General features: G+C 49.2%; 1 protein-coding gene across 6 annotated transcripts in view; it reads right to left on the bottom strand.

Moving 5' to 3' along the window:
• The window catches only part of LOC124021689 (syntaxin-binding protein 4-like), a 131,437-nt gene that overhangs the window by 3,147 nt on the left and 107,024 nt on the right, over positions 1–21,266 (bottom strand). For 3 of the 6 annotated variants that reach the window (XM_046336802.1, XM_046336800.1, XM_046336801.1), the window contains exons 13-18: positions 8,996–9,092; positions 8,038–8,165; positions 6,388–6,477; positions 2,739–3,266; positions 1,494–1,544; positions 1,125–1,268 (exon numbers count right to left, since the gene is read on the bottom strand). In XM_046336802.1, coding sequence (XP_046192758.1) covers positions 1,125–1,268; positions 1,494–1,544; positions 2,739–3,266; positions 6,388–6,477; positions 8,038–8,165; positions 8,996–9,092 — 1,038 coding nt within the window. The remainder of the gene's footprint in view (positions 1–1,124; positions 1,269–1,493; positions 1,545–2,738; positions 3,267–6,387; positions 6,478–8,037; positions 8,166–8,995; positions 9,093–21,266) is intronic. The other 3 variants (XM_046336805.1, XM_046336803.1, XM_046336806.1) reach the window with 3 other exon arrangements.

The raw sequence follows: 21,266 nt of genomic DNA, 5'->3' as shown, positions 1-21,266 counted from the left end.
GGGTCACAGTATTTTAGGGTAGAAAAGACTAGTGTTGTCCTGCTGGGTCACAGTATTTTAGGGTAGAAAAGACTAGTGTTGTCCTGCTGGGTCACAGTATTTTAGGGTAGAAAAGACTAGTGTTGTCCTGCTGGGTCACAGTATTTTAGGGTAGAAAAGACTAGTGTTGTCCTGCTGGGTCACAGTATTTTAGGGTAGAAAAAACTAGTGTTGTCCTGCTGGGTCACAGTATTTTAGGGTAGAAAAAACTAGTGTTGTCCTGCTGGAGTGTTTCAGAAATGGAGAAGTCTGCTGCCCTCCACTGCAACCAACCTGCACATCTTTCTGACTGCTTTGTCATCACTTGTGTCTGCAGCCACCCAGACGACTCTAGTCTTTTCTTCCATTAACTGGTTTTAAGTCTACCTTAGTAGCTTCCAGACCCTTCTGTTTCTTGTGTCTGCAGCCACCCAGACGACTCTAGTCTTTTCTTCCATTAACTGGTTTTAAGTCTACCTTAGTAGCTTCCAGACCCTTCTGTTTCTTGTGTCTGCAGCCACCCAGACGACTCTAGTCTTTTCTTCCATTAACTGGTTTTAAGTCTACCTTAGTAGCTTCCAGACCCTTCTGTTTCTTGTGTCTGCAGCCACCCAGACGACTCTAGTCTTTTCTTCCATTAACTGGTTTTAAGTCTACCTTAGTAGCTTCCAGACCCTTCTGTTTCTTGTGTCTGCAGCCACCCAGACGACTCTAGTCTTTTCTTCCATTAACTGGTTTTAAGTCTACCTTAGTAGCTTCCAGACCCTTCTGTTTCTTGTGTCTGCAGCCACCCAGACGACTCTAGTCTTTTCTTCCATTAACTGGTTTTAAGTCTACCTTAGTAGCTTCCAGACCCTTCTGTTTCTTGTGTCTGCAGCCACCCAGACGACTCTAGTCTTTTCTTCCATTAACTGGTTTTAAGTCTACCTTAGTAGCTTCCAGACCCTTCTGTTTCTTGTGTCTGCAGCCACCCAGACGACTCTAGTCTTTCTTCCATTAACTGGTTTTAAGTCTACCTTAGTAGCTTCCAGACCCTTCTGTTTCTTGTGTCTGCAGCCACCCAGACGACTCTAGTCTTTTCTTCCATTAACTGGTTTTAAGTCTACCTTAGTAGCTTCCAGACCCTTCTGTTTCTTGCCCGCCAGTTGGTTCTTCAGGTCTTTGATCTCAGCCTCTAGCAGTGTAATGACCTCTTCATAGTCCTGCTCTGCACTGTTACTCTGTCTGTCTCTCTGCACTGCCTCCGCTACCTGCAGGGGTAGAAGAAGAAGAAGAAGAAGAAGAAGAAGAAGAAGAAGAAGAAGAAGAAGAAGAGATGAAAAGTACCCAACGGAAATTCAACTTTACCAGCCACATACCAGCCGTACTGCAGACATTTACATGAGTACACATACTGTACACAGAGAGACCATGGAGCAGCTGCGGGGGTGAAGTCTCTTGTCTTGTTTCGGGGTTTATTAGTGGATAAATATTACCTGCACACGAGTCTTCAGACGACTGTTCTCCTCCACCGTCGCACACGCTTTCTGATGGAGGGAGGGAGAGGGAGGGAGGGAGGGATGGATGGAGAGAGAGGGAGGGAGGGAGGGATGGAGAGAGAGGGAGGGAGGGAATGAGGGAGGGAGGGAGGGAATGAGGGATGGAGAGAGAGGGAGGGAGGGAATGAGGGAGGGAATGAGGGAGGGAGAGAGAGAGGGAGGGAGGGATGGAGAGAGAGAGAGCGAGAGGGAATGAGGGAGGGAGGGATGGAGAGAGAGGGAGGGAGGGAATGAGTGAAGGAAAAAGAGCAAGAATGAGTGTGTTAATACAACTATGCCTGGCAAAGATATGAAAAGATAGGATACGATACTATATGATAAGGTAGAATAAGATATAAGATACGACAAGATACGATAGAATACAATAAGATACGATAGGATACGATAGAATACAATAAGATAGGATATGATAGGATAAGATGAGATACAATATGGAGGGAAAAGGTTAGGATAAGGTGGGATACGATGAGATACGATATGCTGGGATATGGTGGGATATGATGGGATATGGTGGGATATGGTGGGATATGATGGGATATGATGGGATATGGTGGGATATGATGGGATATGATGGGATATGGTGGGATATGATGGGATATGATGGGATATGGTGGGATATGATGGGATATGATGGGATATGATGGGATATGATGGGATACGGTGGGATATGGTGGGATATGGTGGGATATGCTAGGATATGATGGGATATGATGGGATATGATGGGATACGGGATGGGATATGCTGGATATGATAGGATATGATGGGATATGCTGGGATATGATGGGATACGATGGGATATGATGGGATATGATGGATATGATGGGATATGGTGGATATGATGGGATATGATGGGATATGATGGGATATGATGGGATATGCTGGGATATGATGGGATACGATGGGATATGATGGGATATGATGGGATATGATGGGATATGATGGGATATGGTGGGATATGATGGGATATGATGGGATATGATGGGATATGATGGGATACGGTGGGATATGATGGGATATGATGGGATATGATGGGATACGGTGGGATACGGTGGGATATGATGGGATATGATGGGATATGATGGGATATGATGGGATATGATGGGATACGGTGGGATATGATGGGATATGATGGGATATCTATTCTTAAGGATTGTGATTGGCTGAGTCTAGTTGTCACTCACCTCTGAGGTGTTGTGTAGCTCCTCCTCCAGGGTCGACTTGCTGTGCTCTGTGTCCCGGGGTGGTGTAGGAAAACCATCAGGTTGACTGACCTGGGGTAGTGTAGGAAAACCAGCAGGTTGATTGACCTGGTGTAGTGTAGGAAAACCAGCAGGCTGACTGACCTGGGGTAGTGTAGGAAAACCAGCAGGCTGACTGATCTGGGGTAGTGTAGGAAAACCATCAGGTTGACTGACCTGGGGTAGTGTAGGAAAACCAGCAGGCTGACTGACCTGGGGTAGTGTAGGAAAACCAGCAGGCTGACTGATATGGGGTAGTGTAGGAAAACCAACAGGTTGACTGACCTGGGGTAGTGTAGGAAAACCAGCAGGTTGACTGATATGGGGTAGTGTAGGAAAACCAACAGGTTGACTGACCTGGGGTAGTGTAGGAAAACCAACAGGTTGACTGACCTGGGGTAGTGTAGGAAAACCAGCAGGCTGACTGATCTGGGGTAGTGTAGGAAAACCAGCAGGCTGACTGTGATTGGACTGTGAACAAAGTTGAAGTCAATTCAATGTTACTCTGATACACACTGCACATTGTAAAATAGTAACATTGTATATTTAAGCAATAAGGCCAGAGGGGGTGTGGCCAATATAAACTATAGACTATATAAACCTCCTCTCACTGTCAACTGCCTTCAATTTTAGCAAACTTAACTTAATGTGTAAATATTTGTACGAACATAACAAGATTCAACAACTGAGACATACAGTAAAGTGAACAAGGTCCACAGACACGTGACTAACAGAAGTGGAATAATGTGTCCCCTGAACAAAGGGGGAGGGGTCAAAATCAAAAGTAACAGTCAAGTATCTGGTGTGGCCACCAGCTGCGTTAACTACTGCAGTGCATCTCCTCCTCATGGACTGCACCAGATTTGCCCGTTCTTGCTGTGAGATGTTACCTCACTCTTCCACCAAGGCACCTGCAAGTTCTTGGACATTTCTGGGGGGGCCTTAGCCCTCTGATCCAACAGGTCCCAGACGTGCTCAATGGGATTGAGATCCGGGCTCTTCGCTGGCCATGGCCAAGACATTCCTGTCTTGCAGGAAATTACGCACAGAACGAGCAGTATGGCTGGTGGCATTGTCATGCTGGAGGGTCATGTCAGGATGAGCCTGCAGGAAGGGTACCACATGAGGAAAGAGGATGTCTTCCCTGTAACACAGCATTGAGATTGCCTGTAATGACAACAAGCTCAGTCCGATGATGCTGTGACACACCGCCCCAGACCATGGACCCTCCACCTCCAAATGAATCCCGCTCCAGAGTACAGGCCTCGGTGTAACGCTCATTCCTTTGGCGATAAACGCGAATCCGACCATCACCCCTGGTGAGACAAAACCACGACTCGTCAGTGAAGAGCACTTTTTTGCCAGTCCTGTCTGGTCCAGCGACGGTGGGTTTGTGCCCATAAGCAAAGTTGTTGCCGGTAATGTCTGGTGAGGACCTGCCTTACAACAGGCCTACAAGCCCTCAGTCCAGCCTTTCTCAGCCTATTGCGGACAGTCTGAGCACTGATGGAGGGATTCATTTGGGAAGACCACACTTCTCCAGCGTGCCAGTGACCATCGAAGGGGCCAGTGACCATCGAAGGGGAACATTTGCCCACAGAAGTCGGTTACAACGCCGAACTGCAGTCAGGTCACGACACTGGCGAGGATGATGCAGATGAACTTCCCTAAGGCAGTTTCTGACCGTTTGTGCAGTAACTCTTCGGTTGTGCAAACCCACAGTTTCATCAGTTGTCCGGGTGGCTGGTCTCAGACGACAATCTCACAGGTGAAGAAGCCTGATGTGTCAGTCCAGGTGGCTGGTCTCAGAACATCCCACAGGTGAAGAAGCCAGTTGTGTAGGTCCAGGTGGCTGGTCTCAGACCATCCCACAGGTGAAGAAGCCAGTTGTGTAGGTCCAGGTGGCTGGTCTCAGACGACAATCCCACAGGTGAAGAAGCCAGATGTGTCAGTCCAGGTGGCTGGTCTCAGACCATCCCACAGGTGAAGAAGCCAGTTGTGTAGGTCCAGGTGGCTGGTCTCAGACCATCCCACAGGTGAAGAAGCCTGATGTGGAGGTCCAGGGCTGGTTATTCATGGTCTGCGGTTGTGAGGTTAGACGTCCTGCCAAATTCTCTAAAACAATGTTGGAAGCGGCTTATGGTAGAGAAATTATCATTAAATGATCTGGCAACAGCTCTGGTGGACATTCCTGTAGTCGGCATGCCAATTACACGCTCCCTCAAAACTAGAGATATTTGTGGCGTTGTGTTGTGTGACAAAACTTCACATTTTAGAGTGGCCTTTTATTGCTCCCAGCACAAGGTGCACCTGTGTAATGATCATGCTGTTTAATCAGCTTGTTGTTGATACACCACACCTGTCAGGTGGATGGATTATCTTGGTAAAGGAGAAATGCTCACTAACTCACACACTGACACACACACACACACTGACACACACACACTGACACACACACTGACACACTGACACACACACACACACTGACACACACACACACACTGACACACACACACACACACTGACACACACACACACACTGACACACACACACACACTGACCCCCCACACACACACTGACACACACACACACACTGACACACACACACACACTGACACACACACACACACTGACACACACACACACACTGACACACACACACACACTGACCCCCACACACACACTGACACACACACACACACTGACCCCCACACACACACTGACACACACACTGACACACTGACACACACACACACACTGACACACACACACACACTGACACACACACACACACTGACACACACACACACACTGACACACACACACACACTGACCCCCACACACACACTGACACACACACACACACTGACACACACACACACACTGACACACACACACACACTGACCCCCACACACACACTGACACACACACACACACTGACCCCCACACACACACTGACACACACACTGACACACTGACACACACACACACACACTGACACACACACACACACACTGACACACACACACACACTGACACACACACACACTGACACACACACACACACTGACCCCCACACACACACTGACACACACACACACACTGACACACACACACACACTGACACACACACACACACACTAACCCCCACACACACACTAACCCCCACACACACACTGACCCCCACACACACACTGACACACACACACACACTGACACACACACACACACTAACCCCCACACACACACTAACCCCCACACACACACTAACCCCCACACACACACACTAACCCCCACACACACACACTAACCCCCACACACTGACACACACACACACACTGACACACACACTGACACACACACACACACTGACACACACACACACACACACTGACACACACACACACACTGACACACACACTGACACACACACACACACTGACACACACACACACACTGACACACACACTGACAAACACACACACACACACACACACACACACACACTGACACACACACTGACACACACACACACACACTGACACACACACACACAGAGATGTGATGTTTGGACAGGAGTGTGAGTTCACCTTGAGTTGTTTAATCTGGTTCTGCAGCTGTTTCACCTCCGCCTGAAAGTGCTCCAGTTCTTCACTACTGTAGGAATCTGAATCAAAGGTCTGATACACAGCAATGAGGTTAGACTGGAGCTAGGGACTGTACGTGTACACCCCCCCACACACACACACACACACCCCCCATGTAAACACACCCCATGTACACACACCCCATGTACACACACCCCATGTACACACACACTCACACACACACACCCCATGTACACACACCCCCATGTACACACACCCCATGTACACACACCCCATGTACACACACACTCACACACACATACACACACCCCATGCACACACACACTCACAAACCCCATGTACACACACACACATGTACACACACACTCACACACACACACCCCATGTACACACACCCCATGTACACACACACTCACACACACACACCCCATGTACACACACACTCACACACACACACAAATCCCATGCACACACACACACAAACCCCATGTACACAAACCCCATGTACACACACCCCATGTACACACACCCCATGTACACACACACTCACACACACATGCACACACACACTCACAAACCCCATGTACACACACACACACAAACCCCATGTACACACACCCCATGTACACACACCCCATGTACACACACACTCACACACACATACACACACCCCATGCACACACACACTCACACACACACACAAACCCCATGCACACACACACTCACACACACACACACAAACCCCATGCACACACACACTCACACACACACACAAACCCCATGCAAACACACACACACACACACAAACCCCATGCACACACACACTCACAAACCCCATGTACACACACCCCATGTACACACACCCCATGTACACACACACTCACACACACACACAAAGCCCATGCAAACACACACTCACACACACAAACCCCATGCACACACACACTCACACACACACACACACACACACACACAAACCCCATGCACACACACACTCACAAACCCCATGTACACACACACTCACGCATACAAACCCCATGTACACAAATCCCATGCACACAAACCCCATGTACACAAACCCCATGCACACAAACACCATGCACACACACAAACCCCATGCACACACACACTCTCACGCATACAATGATGTGAGAAGCACACCCTTCATCTGACAGGGAACATTACAATGGACGTTTTAGAGGAAGGCAGCTCTCAAAGACTGTGTGCGCGTGTGTCAGTGTGTCAGTGTGTCAGTGTGTGTGTGTGTGTGAGTGTGAGTGTGAGTGTGTGTGTGTGTGTGTGTGTGTGTGTGTGTGTGTGTGTGTGTGTGTGTGTGTGTGTGTGTGTGTGTGTGTGTGTGTGTGTGTGTGTGTGTGTGTGTGTGTGTGTGTGTGTGTGTGTGAGAGACACAGGGACCGTCACAATGAAGCTCTTAAAGACATCTTTGATGATTCCCTTGTGTTGCTGCAGGGTGTAAATCTCCTCTGAGAAACACTGTCTGTAAATCCTCTTCGCCAACTCAAACTTCACTAAGTCACACAAGCCTCAAAGTCAGGAGGAGCCTCAAGGACTCCATAACAAGAACTTAATAAACCCAGTACTTTGAAACAAGAAGCACAAGTCCACTCTTACCGGGGAGTGGAAGGCAGAGGTGTCCATCAAGCTAGCTGCTTCGTGATAGGAGAACATGAACTCTTTCTGCCCTAGTCCCGCCTCCTCCAGATTCTCTTGGTAGACGTTGCGTGTGGCCTCAACAAAGTCTGCCCGGTGACAACAAACGCATAAGAAAAGTTATACTCTGTATAAACCACAGAGGACCCAATCAGAACCCCTATACCCTATGTAGTAGCTTGTGAATAAAATCTCTGCCAGCTCTGAGGATAACAGAGCACCACCGACACAGGCCGCTCCCGAGGACTCTGGGCTCTCGTTCTCCGTGGCCGTGGTATCTATGGAAACACTAGGTGTGTGGTAGCTATAGAGACACTAGGTGTGTGGTAGCTATAGAGACACTAGGTGTGTGGTAGCTATAGAGACACTAGGTGTGTGGTAGCTATAGAGACACTAGGTGTGTGGTAGCTATAGAGACACTAGGTGTGTGGTAGCTATAGAGACACTAGGTGTGTGGTAGCTATAGCGACACTAGGTGTGTGGTAGCTATAGCGACACTAGGTGTGTGGTAGCTATAGAGACAGTAGGTGTGTGGTAGCTATAGAGACAGTAGGTGTGCGGTAGCTATAGAGACAGTATGTGTGCGGTAGCTATAGAGACAGTAGGTGTGTGGTAGCTATAGAGACAGTAGGTGTGTGGTAGCTATAGAGACAGTAGGTGTGTGGTAGCTATAGAGACACTAGGTGTGTGGTAGCTATAGAGACAGTAGGTGTGTGGTAGCTATAGAGACAGTAGGTGTGTGGTAGCCATAGAGACAGTAGGTGTGTGGTAGCTATAGAGACAGTAGGTGTGTGGTAGCTATAGAGACAGTAGGTGTGTGGTAGCTATAGAGACAGTAGGTGTGTGATAGCTATAAAGACACTAGGTGTGTGGTAGCTATAGAGACAGTAGGTGTGTGGTAGCTATGGAGACAGTATACCTCCGTAGGACACGGTTCCCTGTGGGTCAGTGATAAGACTTTGTCTCAGCTTCCTCCTCTTCTCCTCCGTCACGTCCAGACCCAGGTACGACAACGCCTGGGGTGGGTTGGGGAGAGAGGGGGGGAAAGAGAGAGAGAGAGGGGGGCATAGAGAGGGGAGAGGGGGGGAAGAGAGGGGGAGCGAGACAGAGGAGAGAAAGCGTTTAGAAGAATTTACATCTCACATTATGGTAAATCCCTGCTCACTGAGGACATGGCGTATGAGAGACAGTACATCTTGTCACGGTATTACAAAACAAAACCCTCTTCTGTGTGGTTGAAGACCCATATCCTGCAGGGGGCAGTATAACAGCAGTATTACACCACAAATCTCTCTTCTCCTTAAACTTGGTTGTCCTGAAGACAACTCTCTCTGTCTCTGTCTCTGTCTCTGTGTCTCTCTCTCTCTCTCTCTCTCTCTCTGTTCAATCATTTGTAAATAATATACTGTCTTCATGAGAGAGATCTTAGTATAAAGTGACTGTGTGTTATTCAACCCAAACTAACCCTGTCTCTGTCACCACAGTTAACCAGTACAGTAAAGCTGTAGAGCATTGTGTCTGTATGTTATTCAACCCAAACTAACCCTGTCTCTGTCACCACAGTTATCCAGTACAGTAAAGCTGTAGAGCATTGTGTCTGTGTGCGACGTTAAAGTGCTCCCTCCGGCAACGCAACCCTGTACCAGGTAGGAACCAGAGCCAGGGAGCAGGGACTAGAGCCAGGGAGCAGGGACTAGAGCCAGGGAGCAGGGACTAGAGCCAGGGAGCAGGGACTAGAGCCATGGAGGAGGGACTAGAGCCATGGAGCAGGGACTAGAGCCAGGGAGCAGGGACTAGAGCCAGGGAGCAGGGACTAGAGCCAGGGAGCAGGGACTAGAGCCATGGAGGAGGGACTAGAGCCAGGGAGCAGGGACTAGAGCCATGGAGGAGGGACTAGAGCCATGGAGCAGGGACTAGAGCCAGGGAGCAGGGACTAGAGCCAGGGAGCAGGGACTAGAGCCAGGGAGCAGGGACCAGAGCCAGGGAGCAGGGACTAGAGCCAGGGAGCAGAGACTAGAGCCAGGGAGCAGGGACTAGAGCCAGGGAGCAGGGACTAGAGCCAGGGAGCAGAGACTAGAGCCAGGGAGCAGAGACTAGAGCCAGGGAGCAGGGTCTAGAGCCAGGGAGCAGGGACTAGAGCCACAGCCAGGGAGCAGGGACTAGAGCCAGGGAGCAGGGACTAGAGCCAGGGAGCAGGGACTAGAGCCAGGGAGCAGGGACTAGAGCCAGGGAGCAGGGACCAGAGCCAGGGAGCAGGGACTAGAGCCAGGGAGCAGAGACTAGAGCCAGGGAGCAGGGACTAGAGCCAGGGAGCAGGGACTAGAGCCAGGGAGCAGAGACTAGAGCCAGGGAGCAGAGACTAGAGCCAGGGAGCAGGGACTAGAGCCAGGAGCAGGGACTAGAGCCACAGCCAGGAGCAGGGACTAGAGCCAGGGAGCAGGGACTAGAGCCAGGGAGCAGGGACTAGAGCCAGGGAGCAGGGACTAGAGCCAGGGAGCAGGGACTAGAGCCAGGGAGCAGGGACTAGAGCCAGGGAGCAGGGACTAGAGCCAGGGAGCAGGGACTAGAGCCAGGGAGCAGGGACTAGAGCCAGGGAGCAGGGACTAGAGCCAGGGAGCAGGGACTAGAGCCAGGGAGCAGGGACTAGAGCCAGGGAGCAGGGACTAGAGCCATGAAGGAGGGACTAGAGCTAGGGAGCAGGGACTAGAGCCAGGGAGCAGGGACTAGAGCCAGGGAGCAGGGACTAGAGCCAAGGTGCAGGGACTAGAGCCAGGGAGCAGGGACTAGAGCTAGGGAGCAGGGACTAGAGCCAGGGAGCAGGGACTAGTGCCAAGGTGCAGGGACTAGAGCCACAGCCAGGGAGCAGGGACTAGAGCCAGGGAGCAGGGACTAGAGCCAGGGAGCAGGGACTAGACCCAAGGAGCAGGACTAGAGCCAGGGAGCAGGGACTAGAGCCAGGGAGCAGGGACTAGAGCCAGGGAGCAGGGACTAGAGCCAGGGAGCAAGGACTAGAGCCAGGGAGCAGGGACTAGAGCCAGGGAGCAGGGACTAGAGCCAGGGAGCAAGGACTAGAGCCAGGGAGCAGGGACTAGAGCCAGGGAGCAAGGACTAGAGCCAGGGAGCAGGGACTAGAGCCAGGGAGCAGGGACTAGAGCCAGGGAGCAGGGACTAGAGCCAGGGAGCAGGGACTAGAGCCACAGCCAGGGAGCAGGGACTAGAGCCACAGCCAGGGAGCAGGGACTAGAGCCAGGAGCAGGGACTAGAGCCACAGCCAGGGAGCAGGGACTAGAGCCAGGGAGCAGGGACTAGAGCCAGGGAGCAGGGACTAGAGCCACAGCCAGGGAGCAGGGACTAGAGCCAGGGAGCAGGGACTAGAGCCAGGGAGCAGGGACTAGAGCCACAGCCAGGGCCTAATCCCATTAATGAGAATGTGCTAGATTAGGGTCAGTCACAGACTGAGTGAGATTAAGATTAGATTAAAATCACTGCTAAACAACTGCAGAGGACGTCGTGACAAAACTACCGGCACACAGAGATACAGGGGGAGTATATGGTGGTAGAATAGAGAGAGATACAGGGGGAGTATATGGTGGTAGAATAGAGAGAGAGAGATACAGGGGGAGTATATGGTGGTGGAATAGAGAGAGATACAGGGGGAGTATATGGTGGTGGAATGGAGAGAGAGAGATACAGGGGGAGTATATGGAGGTAGAATAGAGAGAGAGATACAGGGGGAGTATATGGTGGTGGAATGGAGAGAGAGAGATACAGGGGGAGTATATGGTGGTAGAATAGAGAGAGATACAGGGGGAGTATATGGTGGTGGAATGGAGAGAGAGAGATACAGGGGGAGTATATGGTGGTGGAATAGAGAGAGAGAGATACAGGGGGAGTATATGGTGGTGGAATGGAGAGAGAGAGATACAGGGGGAGTATATGGTGGTGGAATAGAGAGAGATACAGGGGGAGTATATGGTGGTGGAATGGAGAGAGAGAGATACAGGTGGAGTATATGGTGGTGGAATGGAGAGAGAGAGATACAGGGGGAGTATATGGTGGTGGAATGGAGAGAGAGAGATACAGGGGAGTATATGGTGGTGGAATGGAGAGAGAGAGATACAGGGGGAGTATATGGTGGTAGAATGGAGAGAGATACAGGGGGAGTATATGGTGGTAGAATGGAGAGAGAGAGAGATAGGGGAGTATATGGTGGTAGAATGGAGAGAGAGAGATACAGGGGAGTATATGGTGGTAGAATGGAGAGAGAGATACAGGGGGAGTATATGGTGGTGGAATGGAGAGAGAGAGATACAGGGGGAGTATATGGTGGTAGAATGGAGAGAGAGAGATACAGGGGGAGTATATGGTGGTAGAATGGAGAGAGATACAGGGGGAGTATATGGTGGTGGAATGGAGAGAGAGAGATACAGGGGGAGTATATGGTGGTAGAATGGAGAGAGAGAGATACAGGGGGAGTATATGGTGGTAGAATGGAGAGAGATACAGGGGGAGTATATGGTGGTGGAATAGGAGAGAGAGATACAGGGGGAGTATATGGTGGTGGAATGGAGAGAGAGAGATACAGGGGGAGTATATGGTGGTGGAATAGAGAGAGATACAGGGGGAGTATATGGTGGTGGAATGGAGAGAGAGAGATACAGGTGGAGTATATGGTGGTGGAATGGAGAGAGAGAGATACAGGGGGAGTATATGGTGGTGGAATGGAGAGAGAGAGATACAGGGGGAGTATATGGTGGTGGAATGGAGAGAGAGAGATACAGGGGGAGTATATGGTGGTAGAATGGAGAGAGATACAGGGGGAGTATATGGTGGTAGAATGGAGAGAGAGAGAGATAGGGGGAGTATATGGTGGTAGAATGGAGAGAGAGAGATACAGGGGGAGTATATGGTGGTAGAATGGAGAGAGAGAGATACAGGGGGAGTATATGGTGGTGGAATGGAGAGAGAGAGATACAGGGGGAGTATATGGTGGTAGAATGGAGAGAGAGAGATACAGGGGGAGTATATGGTGGTAGAATGGAGAGAGATACAGGGGAGTATATGGTGGTGGAATGGAGAGAGAGAGATACAGGGGGAGTATATGGTGGTAGAATGGAGAGAGAGAGATACAGGGGGAGTATATGGTGGTAGAATGGAGAGAGATACAGGGGGAGTATATGGTGGTAGAATGGAGAGAGAGAGATACAGGGGGAGTATATGGAGGTAGAATGGAGAGAGAGAGATACAGGGGGAGTATATGGTGGTAGAATAGAGAGAGAGAGATACAGGGGAGTATATGGTGGTAGAATGGAGAGAGAGAGATACAGGGGGAGTATATGGTGGTAGAATAGAGAGAGAGAGATACAGGGGGAGTATATGGTGGTAGAATGGAGAGAGAGAGATACAGGGGAGTATATGGTGGTAGAATGGAGAGAGAGAGATACAGGGGGAGTATATGGAGGTAGAATGGAGAGAGAGAGATACAGGGGAGTATATGGTGGTGGAATGGAGAGAGAGAGATACAGGGGGAGTATATGGTGGTAGAATGGAGAGAGAGAGATACAGGGGGAGTATATGGTGGTGGAATGGAGAGAGAGAGATACAGGGGGAGTATATGGTGGTAGAATGGAGAGAGATACAGGGGGAGTATATGGAGGTAGAATGGAGAGAGAGAGAGATACAGGGGGAGTATATGGAGGTAGAATGGAGAGAGAGATATACAGGGGGAGTATATGGTGGTGGAATGGAGAGAGAGAGAGATACAGGAGGAGTATATGGTGGTAGAATGGAGAGAGATACAGGGGGAGTATATGGTGGTGGAATGGAGAGAGAGAGAGATACAGGGGGAGTATATGGTGGTAGAATGGAGAGAGATACAGGAGGAGTATATGGTGGTAGAATGGAGAGAGAGAGATACAGGAGGAGTATATGGTGGTGGAATGGAGAGAGAGAGATACAGGAGGAGTATATGGTGGTGGAATGGAGAGAGAGAGATACAGGGGGAGTATATGGTGGTGGAATGGAGAGAGAGAGATACAGGAGGAGTATATGGTGGTGGAATGGAGAGAGAGAGATACAGGGGAGTATATGGTGGTAGAATGGAGAGAGATACAGGGGAGTATATGGTGGTAGAATGGAGAGAGATACAGGGGGAGTATATGGTGGTAGAATGGAGAGAGAGAGATACAGGAGGAGTATATGGTGGTGGAATAGAGAGAGATACAGGGGAGTATATGGTGGTGGAATAGAGAGAGATACAGGGGAGTATATGGTGGTGGAATGGAGAGAGAGAGATACAGGGGAGTATATGGTGGTGGAATGGAGAGAGAGAGATACAGGGGAGTATATGGTGGTAGAATGGAGAGAGAGAGATACAGGAGGAGTATATGGTGGTGGAATGGAGAGAGAGAGATACAGGGGGAGTATATGGTGGTAGAATGGAGAGAGAGAGATACAGGGGGAGTATATGGTGGTGGAATGGAGAGAGAGATACAGGGGGAGTATATGGTGGTGGAATGGAGAGAGAGAGAGATACAGGAGGAGTATATGGAGGTAGAATGGAGAGAGAGAGAGATACAGGAGGAGTATATGGTGGTGGAATGGAGAGAGAGAGATACAGGGGAGTATATGGTGGTAGAATGGAGAGAGATACAGGGGAGTATATGGTGGTGGAATGGAGAGAGAGAGAGATACAGGAGGAGTATATGGTGGTGGAATGGAGAGAGAGAGATACAGGGGAGTATATGGTGGTAGAATGGAGAGAGATACAGGGGGAGTATATGGTGGTGGAATGGAGAGAGAGAGAGATACAGGACGAGTATATGGTGGTGGAATGGAGAGAGAGAGATACAGGGGGAGTATATGGTGGTAGAATGGAGAGAGAGAGAGATACAGGGGGAGTATATGGTGGTGGAATGGAGAGAGAGAGAGATACAGGAGGAGTATATGGTGGTGGAATGGAGAGAGATACAGGAGGAGTATATGGTGGTAGAATGGAGAGAGAGAGATACAGGGGGAGTATATGGTGGTAGAATGGAGAGAGATACAGGGGGAGTATATGGTGGTGGAATGGAGAGAGAGAGAGATACAGGAGGAGTATATGGTGGTGGAATGGAGAGAGAGAGATACAGGGGGAGTATATGGTGGTAGAATGGAGAGAGAGAGATACAGGGGGAGTATATGGTGGTGGAATGGAGAGAGAGAGATACAGGGGGAGTATATGGTGGTAGAATGGAGAGAGAGAGAGATACAGGGGGAGTATATGGTGGTGGAATGGAGAGAGAGAGATACAGGGGGAGTATATGGTGGTAGAATGGAGAGAGAGAGATACAGGGGGAGTATATGGTGGTGCAATGGAGAGAGAGAGATACAGGGGGAGTATATGGTGGTAGAATGGAGAGAGAGAGAGATACAGGGGGAGTATATGGTGGTGGAATGGAGAGAGAGAGAGATACAGGGGGAGTATATGGTGGTAGAATGGAGAGAGATACAGGAGGAGTATATGGTGGTAGAATGGAGAGAGAGAGATACAGGGGGAGTATATGGTGGTAGAATGGAGAGAGAGAGATACAGGGGGAGTATATGGTGGTAGAATGGAGAGAGAGAGATACAGGGGGAGTATATGGAGGTAGAATGGAGAGAGAGAGAGATACAGGGGGAGTATATGGTGGTGGAATGGAGAGAGAGAGAGATACAGGAGGAGTATATGGTGGTAGAATGGAGAGAGATACAGGGGGAGTATATGGTGGTGGAATGGAGAGAGAGAGAGATACAGGGGGAGTATATGGTGGTAGAATGGAGAGAGATACAGGAGGAGTATATGGTGGTAGAATGGAGAGAGAGAGATACAGGAGGAGTATATGGTGGTGGAATGGAGAGAGAGAGATACAGGAGGAGTATATGGTGGTGGAATGGAGAGAGAGAGATACAGGGGGAGTATATGGTGGTGGAATGGAGAGAGAGAGATACAGGAGGAGTATATGGTGGTGGAATAGAGAGAGATACAGGAGGAGTATATGGTGGTAGAATGGAGAGAGAGAGATACAGGAGGAGTATATGGTGGTGGAATAGAGAGAGATACAGGGGGAGTATATGGTGGTGGAATGGAGAGAGAGAGATACAGGGGGAGTATATGGTGGTGGAATAGAGAGAGATACAGGGGAGTATATGGTGGTGGAATGGAGAGAGAGAGATACAGGGGAGTATATGGTGGTGGAATAGAGAGAGATACAGGGGAGTATATGGTGGTGGAATAGAGAGAGATACAGGGGGAGTATATGGTGGTGGAATGGAGAGAGAGAGATACAGGAGGAGTATATGGTGGTAGAATGGAGAGAGATACAGGGGGAGTATATGGTGGTGGAATGGAGAGAGAGAGATACAGGAGGAGTATATGGTGGTGGAATGGAGAGAGAGAGATACAGGGGGAGTATATGGTGGTAGAATGGAGAGAGAGAGATACAGGGGGAGTATATGGTGGTAGAATGGAGAGAGATACAGGGGGAGTATATGGTGGTAGAATGGAGAGAGAGAGATACAGGAGGAGTATATGGTGGTGGAATAGAGAGAGATACAGGGGGAGTATATGGTGGTGGAATAGAGAGAGATACAGGGGGAGTATATGGTGGTGGAATGGAGAGAGAGAGATACAGGGGAGTATATGGTGGTGGAATAGAGAGAGATACAGGGGGAGTATATGGTGGTGGAATAGAGAGAGATACAGGGGGAGTATATGGTGGTGGAATGGAGAGAGAGAGATACAGGGGGAGTATATGGTGGTAGAATGGAGAGAGAGAGAGATACAGGAGGAGTATATGGTGGTGGAATGGAGAGAGAGAGATACAGGGGGAGTATATGGTGGTAGAATGGAGAGAGAGAGATACAGGGGAGTATATGGTGGTGGAATGGAGAGAGAGATACAGGGGGAGTATATGGTGGTGGAATGGAGAGAGAGAGAGATACAGGAGGAGTATATGGTGGTGGAATGGAGAGAGAGAGATACAGGGGGAGTATATGGTGGTAGAATGGAGAGAGAGAGATACAGGAGGAGTATATGGAGGTAGAATGGAGAGAGAGAGAGATACAGGAGGAGTATATGGTGGTGGAATGGAGAGAGAGAGATACAGGGGGAGTATATGGTGGTAGAATGGAGAGAGATACAGGGGGAGTATATGGTGGTGGAATGGAGAGAGAGAGAGATACAGGAGGAGTATATGGTGGTGGAATGGAGAGAGAGAGATACAGGGGGAGTATATGGTGGTAGAATGGAGAGAGAGAGAGATACAGGGGGAGTATATGGTGGTGGAATGGAGAGAGAGAGAGATACAGGAGGAGTATATGGTGGTGGAATGGAGAGAGAGAGATACAGGGGGAGTATATGGTGGTAGAATGGAGAGAGATACAGGGGGAGTATATGGTGGTGGAATGGAGAGAGAGAGAGATACAGGAGGAGTATATGGTGGTGGAATGGAGAGAGAGAGATACAGGGGGAGTATATGGTGGTAGAATGGAGAGAGAGAGATACAGGGGGAGTATATGGTGGTGGAATGGAGAGAGAGAGATACAGGGGGAGTATATGGTGGTAGAATGGAGAGAGAGAGATACAGGGGGAGTATATGGTGGTGGAATGGAGAGAGAGAGATACAGGGGAGTATATGGTGGTAGAATGGAGAGAGAGAGATACAGGGGAGTATATGGTGGTGCAATGGAGAGAGAGAGATACAGGGGAGTATATGGTGGTAGAATGGAGAGAGAGAGAGATACAGGGGGAGTATATGGTGGTGGAATGGAGAGAGAGAGAGATACAGGGGGAGTATATGGTGGTAGAATGGAGAGAGATACAGGAGGAGTATATGGTGGTAGAATGGAGAGAGAGAGATACAGGGGGAGTATATGGTGGTAGAATGGAGAGAGAGAGATACAGGGGGAGTATATGGTGGTAGAATGGAGAGAGAGAGATACAGGGGGAGTATATGGAGGTAGAATGGAGAGAGAGAGAGATACAGGGGAGTATATGGTGGTGGAATGGAGAGAGAGAGATACAGGGGGAGTATATGGTGGTAGAATGGAGAGAGAGAGATACAGGGGGAGTATATGGTGGTGGAATGGAGAGAGAGAGATACAGGGGGAGTATATGGAGGTAGAATGGAGAGAGAGAGAGATACAGGGGGAGTATATGGTGGTGGAATGGAGAGAGAGAGATACAGGGGGAGTATATGGTGGTAGAATGGAGAGAGAGAGAGATACAGGAGGAGTATATGGTGGTGGAATGGAGAGAGAGAGATACAGGGGGAGTATATGGTGGTAGAATGGAGAGAGAGAGATACAGGGGGAGTATATGGTGGTGGAATGGAGAGAGAGATACAGGGGGAGTATATGGTGGTAGAATGGAGAGAGAGAGATACAGGGGGAGTATATGGTGGTAGAATAGAGAGAGAGAGATACAGGGGGAGTATATGGTGGTGGAATGGAGAGAGAGAGAGATACAGGGGGAGTATATGGTGGTAGAATGGAGAGAGATACAGGAGGAGTATATGGTGGTAGAATGGAGAGAGAGAGATACAGGGGAGTATATGGTGGTGGAATGGAGAGAGAGATACAGGGGGAGTATATGGTGGTAGAATAGAGAGAGAGAGATACAGGGGAGTATATGGTGGTGGAATGGAGAGAGAGATACAGGGGAGTATATGGTGGTAGAATAGAGAGAGATACAGGGGGAGTATATGGTGGTGGAATGGAGAGAGAGAGATACAGGAGGAGTATATGGTGGTAGAATGGAGAGAGATACAGGGGAGTATATGGTGGTAGAATGGAGAGAGAGAGATACAGGAGGAGTATATGGTGGTAGAATGGAGAGAGAGATACAGGAGGAGTATATGGTGGTGGAATGGAGAGAGAGAGATACAGGGGGAGTATATGGTGGTAGAATGGAGAGAGAGAGATACAGGGGGAGTATATGGTGGTAGAATGGAGAGAGAGAGATACAGGGGGAGTATATGGTGGTAGAATGGAGAGAGAGAGAGATACAGGGGGAGTATATGGTGGTGGAATAGAGAGAGAGAGATACAGGAGGAGTATATGGTGGTGGAATGGAGAGAGATACAGGAGGAGTATATGGAGGTAGAATGGAGAGAGATACAGGGGGAGTATATGGTGGTAGAATGGAGAGAGAGAGATACAGGGGGAGTATATGGTGGTAGAATGGAGAGAGAGAGATACAGGGGAGTATATGGTGGTAGAATGGAGAGAGAGAGATACAGGGGAGTATATGGTGGTAGAATGGAGAGAGAGAGATACAGGGGGAGTATATGGTGGTAGAATGGAGAGAGAGAGATACAGGGGGAGTATATGGTGGTAGAATGGAGAGAGAGAGATACAGGAGGAGTATATGGTGGTAGAATGGAGAGAGAGAGATACAGGGGAGTATATGGTGGTAGAATGGAGAGAGAGAGATACAGGAGGAGTATATGGTGGTAGAATGGAGAGAGAGAGATACAGGAGGAGTATATGGTGGTAGAATGGAGAGAGAGAGATACAGGGGAGTATATGGTGGTAGAATGGAGAGAGAGAGATACAGGAGGAGTATATGGTGGTAGAATGGAGAGAGAGAGATACAGGGGGAGTATATGGTGGTAGAATGGAGAGAGAGAGATACAGGGGGAGTATATGGTGGTAGAATGGAGAGAGAGAGATACAGGGGGAGTATATGGTGGTAGAATGGAGAGAGAGAGATACAGGGGGAGTATATGGTGGTAGAATGGAGAGAGAGAGATACAGGAGGAGTATATGGTGGTGGAATGGAGAGAGAGAGATACAGGGGGAGTATATGGTGGTGGAATAGAGAGAGATACAGGGGGAGTATATGGTGGTGGAATAGAGAGAGAGAGATACAGGGGAGTATATGGTGGTGGAATGGAGAGAGAGAGATACAGGAGGAGTATATGGTGGTGGAATGGAGAGAGATACAGGAGGAGTATATGGTGGTGGAATGGAGAGAGAGAGATACAGGGGAGTATATGGTGGTAGAATGGAGAGAGAGAGATACAGGGGGAGTATATGGTGGTAGAATGGAGAGAGAGAGATACAGGGGAGTATATGGTGGTGGAATGGAGAGAGAGAGATACAGGGGGAGTATATGGTGGTAGAATGGAGAGAGAGAGATACAGGAGGAGTATATGGTGGTGGAATGGAGAGAGAGAGATACAGGGGAGTATATGGTGGTAGAATAGAGAGAGAGATACAGGGGAGTATATGGTGGTAGAATGGAGAGAGATACAGGAGGAGTATATGGTGGTAGAATGGAGAGAGAGAGATACAGGGGGAGTATATGGTGGTAGAATGGAGAGAGAGAGATACAGGAGGAGTATATGGTGGTAGAATGGAGAGAGAGAGATACAGGGGGAGTATATGGTGGTAGAATGGAGAGAGAGAGATACAGGGGGAGTATATGGTGGTAGAATAGAGAGAGAGATACAGGAGGCGTATATGGTGGTAGAATGGAGAGAGAGAGATACAGGGGGAGTATATGGTGGTGGAATAGAGAGAGAGAGATACAGGGGAGTATATGGTGGTAGAATGGAGAGAGAGAGATACAGGAGGAGTATATGGTGGTGGAATGGAGAGAGAGAGATACAGGGGGAGTATATGGTGGTAGAATAGAGAGAGAGATACAGGGGGAGTATATGGTGGTAGAATGGAGAGAGATACAGGAGGAGTATATGGTGGTAGAATGGAGAGAGAGAGATACAGGGGAGTATATGGTGGTAGAATGGAGAGAGAGAGATACAGGAGGAGTATATGGTGGTAGAATGGAGAGAGAGAGATACAGGGGGAGTATATGGTGGTAGAATGGAGAGAGAGAGATACAGGGGAGTATATGGTGGTAGAATAGAGAGAGAGATACAGGAGGCGTATATGGTGGTAGAATGGAGAGAGAGAGATACAGGGGGAGTATATGGTGGTAGAATGGAGAGAGAGAGATACAGGAGGAGTATATGGTGGTGGAATGGAGAGAGAGAGATACAGGGGGAGTATATGGTGGTAGAATAGAGAGAGAGATACAGGGGAGTATATGGTGGTAGAATGGAGAGAGATACAGGAGGAGTATATGGTGGTAGAATGGAGAGAGAGAGATACAGGAGGAGTATATGGTGGTGGAATAGAGAGAGATACAGGAGGAGTATATGGTGGTG

This window comes from Oncorhynchus gorbuscha, unplaced genomic scaffold, assembly GCF_021184085.1.
Source record: "Oncorhynchus gorbuscha isolate QuinsamMale2020 ecotype Even-year unplaced genomic scaffold, OgorEven_v1.0 Un_scaffold_1162, whole genome shotgun sequence".
NCBI lineage: Eukaryota > Metazoa > Chordata > Actinopteri > Salmoniformes > Salmonidae > Oncorhynchus > Oncorhynchus gorbuscha.
The sequence above is the reverse complement of the archived record's forward strand: the minus strand, read 5'-3'. Positions and strand labels throughout refer to the sequence as shown.